This window comes from Pituophis catenifer, unplaced genomic scaffold (genome assembly GCF_029215685.1).
Source record: "Pituophis catenifer annectens isolate HBS135680 unplaced genomic scaffold, rPitCat1.0.hap2 SCAF_2, whole genome shotgun sequence".
Taxonomy (NCBI): domain Eukaryota; kingdom Metazoa; phylum Chordata; class Lepidosauria; order Squamata; family Colubridae; genus Pituophis; species Pituophis catenifer.
The window spans coordinates 6,218,702-6,226,361 of NW_027256882.1; the positions used below are offsets into that span (position 1 = coordinate 6,218,702).

Consider the following 7,660-nt stretch of genomic DNA (forward strand, 5'->3'; position numbering starts at 1 on the left):
GAGCATCGCTGACACCCGAGACCAAGCGAAGCCGTCCACGCCTCGGTGGGTTCAATCTCATCCAAAGGGGGGTGGGGGGGGCGTGATTACAGGCCAGCGCGAGGACGCCGCCTTCCCTCCAGTCTGAGGCTCGGGAAGGGTTTGGCCCAGGAGAACCACCCGATCCGAAGTCCTAAAAGGCCTCTCTCCCTCTCCCACCCGCCTCTGGCTGAGGCCTTCCTCTTTTTGAAACCCACAGCCTCCCCCTCCCCCCAATCCCGGCCTGTGGGCCCTCCCCCTCCCCCTCCCGAAGTTTCACTGCCTTTTTCCAGTCTCAGAAGGGCTGCTGCCCATCTCCCCTCAGTGGGAGGGGAACTGGGGAACACCGAGGACCACCGACTCCATGGTGCTGTTTCTCCTTCTCCTTCTCCTTCTCCTTCTCCTCCTCCTCCTCCTCCTCCTTCTCCTGCCATATCCATCATTGGACGTTGCCGATCATGTTGGCGATCCTATTTTTATCAACAGCTGCACGAAAAAGGGCTGCTGAGTTTTGTCCAAATCACTCCCTCAGATTTTGAAGCCATGATCATCTTCTTCTTCTGCCTGGACCTCCTTTGCCTTCCATCTTTCCTTGGAGGATTAAGTGAAGGATGCCATATTTTTCCGGGTGTCACATCACATGTCCAAAATACTCTTAACATTTGCTTTTTAATGGTTTTGATGATGTGCCAGGTGGCTTATCACCTTGTTTCTGATTTTGTCAACCCAACTTATAGGTAGCAGCTGCCTGTACATCCACAAACTAGAAATCTCTTCAAACTAGCAGATTTAATCACTGTTGTTTTAACTACTAATCCCCCCCCCACAGCATCCAAGGGTTGGGTCTCCCACCCCAAGCACGATGGGGCAGGGGGTTCCTCCTTTGGCCACCTCAGAAGCCCCAGCCAATGAATCCAGACACGGGTTGTGCATGCGATTTAAAACTTTTAATAATTGAATAAAGCTTCAAAAATCTCTCTCTGTATTTAAGCCATTTTACAGTGTTTGTAGCCTAGTAATTTTCTCTCAGCTTCCTCCTTCGACTGTGTTACCATAATATGCAGATTTATGTTTTACACAAGAATTTCTATTCTGGCCATTCTTGGCCAGGAAGATTTCTCCCCTTCCCCCATCCACCCGCCCGCCCACGGTTTCACTTCTTCATGGCAGCCCTGGGAGGATGGAGGCAGGGAGGGCAATTCCAAGGCACCTTGACTTCCATGGGATTTCCTCCCAATAGAAGCAGGAGGGGATTGGGACCAATTTCTGCCCCCCCCCAGCACACCTGGACCCATTTCAGTTCCTCCAGCTTTGATCAGGGGTTTTTTTGCTACAAGCCAACAAAAACGCCTCTTCTGGTTTGCAATGTTCTGGGGGGGAGGGAGGGGAACCAATTTAACACAAGAGGGGGGGCAGCTCCCACCCTGGTAACAATGAGGCTCAAAGGCAGGGAAGGGGGGCAGTGTAGTGGCAGAAATGGGGTTCAATCTGCAATCTGCTTCCATCCATTGGGGTGACCCAGGTGGGACCCCACTTCCAGCCCCCCTTGCCAGGGAAAGATTGTTCTGCTGCTGGTTGGGATTGAGGGCCAGAGAAGGAAACAGCTCCCCAAAAAATGGCTTTCCCTGCTCAGTTTGGGGAGGGGGGAACTCTGACATCCAGGGGGTCTTCCCAGCGTGGCTTCCGGGTCATGCCGATCCATGGATGGGGGGTGGGAAAGGAGGGTCTTCTTGCTGAGGGCACCTTCAGTCTAAGAACAAGAGAAGAAGGGTGATTTCAATCCTAAAAAGTGGGGTCCTGCCCAGTGGTGAAATCCAATTTTTTTTACTACCGGTTCTGTGGGTGTGGCTTGGTGGGTGTGGCAGGGGAAAGATACTGCAAAATCTCCATTCTCACCCTACTCCAGGGGAAGGATACTACAAAATCCCCATTCCCACCCCACTCTGGGGCCAGCCAGAGGTGGCATTTGCTGGTTCTCCAAACTACTCAAAATTTCCGCTACTGGTTCTCCAGAACCTGTCAGAACCTGCTGGATTTCACCCCTGGTCCTGCCTGCTCTGCCCCCCAACCAGAAGGACCCTGCTTCCCCCCTGCCTTGCCTGGCCTCCTCTCACACACACCCTAAAATCTGTCCTGCAGCTTTGCTCCTCATTTGGAGAAGCTCTGCCAGTGAGCCAAGCTGCAGGTGAAGCAGCAGCGGAGGAGTTCCCGGGGAAGACAGGCCCTTGATTCCCACCCAACATTGCCCTCCCGCCCACTGCCCCCTACCTGAGCTCCGGACCCTGAAGGAGAGGGCCAGCAGGACAATCCCCACGATCGTGAAGACCCCTCCCACCGCCACTGCAAGGCCGCAGAGGACGTTTTCCAGGAGCTTGGAGGCGATGGGGTCTTTGGGGACTACAAGAGAAGCAGGAGGAAGGGGTCAGGTGGGGAGGGGTCTCTCGTGGCAGCCCGGGAGGGGAGGTGGGAGGCTGTGGCTCACCCCAGTAGGCCATGCTGTCGAACTTGCCCCCCAGGCTTTTAACGTTGCAGCTGTAGACGTCCCCCGCCTGGGGCGTCACCTCCAAGTAGGAGAAGATCTGGAAGTCCAGCTCTTGGACAGGGAAGACTGGGGTGGAGGAGACGCCCTGGGTCAGTTGCTGGCCCTGGAAGGCCCAGATGATTCTGGCCACAGGAGGGAAGATGTTTCTTGCCGAGCAGACCAGGACGTTGGGCTGGCCCAGCACCAGGGGCCGGAGGGTGAAGAGTTCCACATGGGGGATTCCTGCAGGAGATGGCCGAGTGAGTTCCCAGGATGGCCTCAGGGTTTCCGGAGGGACGAAAACCAGGCTCAGCACCCAGAAGACCCGGAGAGACCCCAAAGTCCGGAGAGACCCCATCTAGGCTTTAAGAGGCCTTCTGGCACAAGAGAGGGTTGGACTAGAAGACTTCTTAAGGTCCCTTCCAACTCTGTGATTCTATTCACACTTCCTCCCACATGTACCTAGGCCTGAAGGGTGTCCAGCCGTTCCTCTCCCCCAGGTCCCTCCCCACCCAAGGGGGTCAGTGGCTCTTTACCAGGGTGGGGCCCCCTCCGGTCAGTGGACTTCCCTCCCCAGAGAGAGTTGGCTGCCATCCACATTAGGATACTTCCGGCATCTATTTCCTTTTAATGGGCGTAAATTGCACTTTAATTGGCAGGGATGCTGAATGACATCTTGCGGCTGCCCAGTTTACTGTAAAAAGACCTTTGGCGGTGCAAAGTTGCAGAGGAACAAAGTAAATAAAATAAAGGAAGCAGCCATAAATCAGGAGCATCTTAAGACCTACGGACTTCAAGTCCCAGAGTTCCCCAGACAGCACAGCTTGGATACTCCTGCATTCAAGGATGGCAGAGAGTTCATGCGGCTGGCTGGGAGAGGGAGAGCTGGTGAGGGAGCCTCCAATGAAGGGTTTCCGATTATTCCCCCTCACCTCTGGCCTCGGGGAACTGGATAAAAATGGACTGGTTTGAAAACCAGGTGAGGTAAGGCAGCAGATTGTCGCAGACTTTCTTCCGGGCCTCGATCTGCGGTTCGGAGAGCTGCGTCTCCGGCTGGAAGTCGGGCAGGCGGGAGCGCCAGCTGGAGCCCGGGAAGTCGTACCAGAAGAGCAGGTCATCGTCCAGCGTCTGAGCCAGGCCGTAAAGCGGGGAGTCCTTCTGGCAAAAAAACACCTCGGAGGAGAGGTGCGCGGGCTGCTCTGGAGGGGACGAGAGGGAAAAGAGGAGGAGGAGGAGGAGGAGGGGGCGGACGGAGACACACACCCACACGGCAGGCTGGACCCAGCGCCTGGAGCCTCGCGTGGTTGGGAAGCAGCCCCCGTGGCCAGGTCGCGCGAGACCCCACGCGGGGCTCCTTTCGTTCAAAGGGCGGTCAAAGCCCCCCCACCCCCGAACTCCGCCACGCACGGCGCGGATCATAAAGAATGGTCCCTACGCGGCTGCCATCTTGACTTTTCTGACCGCTGCTGTGGTTAAGAGAGCCGTGGCTGCCCGGGATAAGGGCTCAGCAGACGGAACCGCCTGAAGTGCCGGCCGGGAGGACCAGAGCGCCCCCTCTCCCTCCCTCCTCCCTCCCTCCCTCCAAGAAACTCGACTAAAGGGAAGAAAACAGCGGCGGGCGGGGGGAGGGGCGAGATTGACATAATAAAAGTCTAATGTAAAAGGGACTTTTGACGGAACCAGTCCCGTAGAACTTATTTTAAGAGTCCCTTTATCATTGTATATTTCCTTAACAATCGGCCTCGGACTACAGAACCCGCAACCCCCCTTCCTCTGCCCCATGGGATGCCCGGCACTGGGGACGGACAGAGGGACACCATTCCAGGATGTCGGAGCCTTTGGGACTCCTAGAACGGCGCCTTCCTCTGGCAGGTCCCCCCCACCCCCCTCCCCACCCCATGGATCGGGGGCGGTGGCTGCGATTTGGGAAGTTCCAAAGCCCCTGAAATGGGAGGGGGAGGGGGAAAGCCTGTCTGGGACTGTGCAAATAGTCTTAGACCTCCGACCCCAATCATTCTGGCTTTCCTCGACCTTCCTTCACCCCCTTGGTCCTTTCTCAGCTGCTGGGGAGGAGAAGACTTCCTTCTTGGGGGCGCATCGACTGGTTGCGTTCACACAGCATCTCTGAATTAACCCGCATTCTGGCTGTGCCTAAAGCTTTAGCCTGAAACTGCTAAAGGGCCCTTGCTCGCCTTTCGCCCCTCCGCTTCGGTAGGCGCTAAGTCCTTCCTCCCCCGGCGGGGTCCTCGCCACCCCCGGTAGCTTGGGGAGGGGGGGTCGTGCGAAGGCAGCTGAAGCGCCTGCCAGAGGTTGCCTGGGCTCCAACGGAAGAGACATTCTTGCAGCGAGCCTGGCTGAAGGAAGCTTCCTTTTGAGGGGTCCTTGGTGCTCTCTGAGCCTCTCTGGCTGTTTCCTTGCAGGCGTTTCATGACCCAAACTAGATAACACCATCAGTGCTACCCAAGGAGCGATGTTTGTTGCCAGCACTCCTTACTGGCCCTGATGATGTTACCTACTGTGGGTGCAAGAAAGCGAGCAGAGAGGCTCAGAGCGCACTAAGGACCCCTCAAATAGAGCCACAAAGATTCCCCTTGATTGAAACTTCCTTTCCTTAAAGCGAAAACGAAACCTGGAGCGAGGGCCCTTCGCCGTTCAGCAGAAGCGCCAACGGGAGGGGGGGGAGCAAACGAGGGGCGGAGGCGTCCTCTGAACTCGGAGACCAGCCGCTTGTCCTGTCCGGTAAGCGGGGTTTTAGCCGCCCCTCCGCCCCCCGAGCTTAAGGAGGGACTGGGAGGAAAAGCAGGAGAGGGAGGGGGCGCAGCGGCTCCCAGCCCCCCCTCCCTGGACAGCTCTCCCGAGGCAAACGTCGAGCGGGGGGGGCTCAGGAGCGCAGGCGAAAGTCCCCCCGGCCGAGGCCGTCCGGGCGCCGCTCGCGGAAGTGAAGGCGAGGCTCCGGGGAGAGCTGGAAGAGCTGCCGGGGTTGGCGGGAATAGCTCCGCACGAAGGGAGAACGGGGTGCCCAGCCGCCGTCCCGGCTGCTCCCCCCTTCTGCCCAACAGGCCGTTCGCACAACCAGCAAAGCGTGACCGGGCGGGGTCCCGCTGGTCGGTGGCGGGGAGCTTTTTGCCTGCTGAACGAACGCGGCTTCTTTCGTCACGTGACGGGCCAAGGGAGGAAGCCAGGAAACGGCCCCATTCGGGTCAAGCGCACGTGTGGACGCGGGGGGATAGCGGGGCTCCTGCTGTGGCAGACGCTGGTCGGCAGCCCCCCCTCCCCCACCCCGCGTCTTTACCTCCAGCGGTGGCCATGGCCGCCCAGATCAAAGCCAAGGCCGGCAGCGCCCACCGGCGGAGTGCGGGACCCATCTCCTTCCCTGTCCGCTCGCCCAGCGTCCTTCTGGGGCCCGGGGAGAAGCCCGACGCTCCGCGCCCACCGGAGCCGCCTCTGGGGCCGGGCGGCCAACCCGCTTCCTTTGCGCGCCCTCGTCACCTGTTGCCAAGGGGAAGCCCTCGAGTTTCGGCTCCCAAGTGGAGATAGTACAGCTGGGCGAGCGGGCGCCGCTTTTGACTGAGAGGCCAACTGGGTGGGTATTGGGTGGAAGGTACGGGAGCGAGCGTGGCTTGGCCCAGTCTGGGAGGGAGGTCCCGGGAGAGAAAGGGGGCAAAAGGGCTGCTACCAGAGCTGGCCAGCCGTTTGTACCGGCCCTCAGCTGCCCCTCAGCCTGCCAGGGACGGCCGCCTGACCTGCAGCCCAAAGGCAGCAAAGACCTTAGGCAGCAGGGAGGCCACAAACCAGCCTTGTAAATATCCACCGGTACAAATCTGAACCTGGATAGGAATTAACGGGGAGGGGGGCTTTAGGAATAATTTTATGGTTGGGGGTCACCACAACATGAGGAACTGTATTAAAGGGTCGCGGCATTAGGAAGGTTGAGACCCACTGCCCTAGGGCCGCCTGTGGGTCGCTCTCTGCCAGGGGAACGATCAGAGAAGGGAGAGGCCCCCTTGCAGAGGAGAAGCCCAGGGACAAAGAACACAGGAGCCTCTTCACCCTCTCCCCAGCACAGATAGACTCCTCCTGAGCATGGAGGCTGCGTGGTGAATTTGCCTCTGGATTTTCGCATTTCACCAAAGGCAGGAAGGGGGAGCCGAGGGGGAACCGGGCCCCTTTTTGGGGGAGAGCTTTCATTGCTTGCTGCCTCTTTGCAGGAATAGGTGAGAGAGAGAACAGTGCTGGCTATGGGGCTGGGCCTGAACTTCCTGGTCTGTGTGGATGTTCCTTCTTCGCTGTGGGTCCATGCGTGTGCAAAAGCAGCAATCAGCCATAAAGAGGATGAGGCTGGGGAGGGGGGAGAGGGAGCCCACCTCTTGTTCCTGAGTAGCCCCCAACCTCTCCTGGGATGAGGCAGGGGCCCTTGTTCCAGGACCCAGAATGGGCCCCCTGCATACAGGGGAGGAGGGCAGCTTCCCTCCGGAGCCAAGGTTGGCTAGGAAAACACCCCCGGAACCTGGAGGGGAAGGACAGGGATGGGGGGGGGGCTGCAGGCTGAGCTGGGCCTAGGTTTCCCAAGGGGCCTCCCTTTAGCACGGGGGCGTCCTCTCCCAACTCCCGAAGGGGGGTGACTTAAGCAAGAGCCTCTGCCATGGTCTGGGGGGGGGATCCCACAGCAGGAGGAGAAGGGGATGCCCCATTGGTGGAATTTCTTCAGAATTCTTTAGAAAACTCCAAATGGTTCCCTCCAGGGACTCCAAAAGAGGTTTTCGGCCAGCATCCCCATCGCCCTCCAAGGGCAGCTAAGCCAAAGCAGGACCCAGGGAATTATAAGTGCTTCTCTGAGTGGGGGTGCCTTTCCTGCCGCCTTGAAAGAGGCGGTGGTGAGGCCCCTCCTCAAGAAGCCCACCCTGGACCCGGCTGAATTAGCCAACTACCGTCCGGTCTCCAACCTTCGTTTTGTGGTGAAGGTTGTTGAGAGCGTGGTGGCACGACAGCTTCCCCGACACCTGGATGAAGCTATCTGGACCCGTGCCAGTCGGGCTTCAGGCAGGGACACAGCACTGAAACTGCATTGGTCACGTTGGTGGATGATCTCTGGAGGGCTCGGGACAGGGGTTACTCCTCTGT

General features: G+C 58.6%; 1 protein-coding gene across 1 annotated transcript; it reads right to left on the reverse strand.

The window, feature by feature from the left end:
* Positions 1–971: 971 nt before the first annotated feature.
* Positions 972–5,938, reverse strand: LOC139311718 (class II histocompatibility antigen, M alpha chain). Its single transcript, XM_070936202.1, has 5 exons — positions 5,832–5,938; positions 3,472–3,738; positions 2,501–2,782; positions 2,287–2,415; positions 972–1,768 (listed from the first exon to the last, which is right to left on the reverse strand). The coding sequence occupies exons 1-5, from the start codon at positions 5,902–5,904 to the stop codon at positions 1,764–1,766; spliced, it is 756 nt and encodes a 251-aa protein (XP_070792303.1). The 5' UTR covers positions 5,905–5,938; the 3' UTR covers positions 972–1,763.
* Between the last annotated feature and the right edge of the window lie 1,722 nt (positions 5,939–7,660).

Excerpts from the sequence above, each read along its gene's own strand:
- LOC139311718 (XM_070936202.1), bottom strand. The coding sequence starts at position 5,904 with ATGGGTCCCGCACTCCGCCGGTGGGCGCTGCCGGCCTTGGCTTTGATC. Across the intron at positions 3,739-5,831 it reads GGCCATGGCCACCGCTGGAG|AGCAGCCCGCGCACCTCTCC; the intron begins GTAAAGACGCGG and ends CGTCCCCTCCAG. Across the intron at positions 2,783-3,471 it reads CCAGTTCCCCGAGGCCAGAG|GAATCCCCCATGTGGAACTC; the intron begins GTGAGGGGGAAT and ends CATCTCCTGCAG.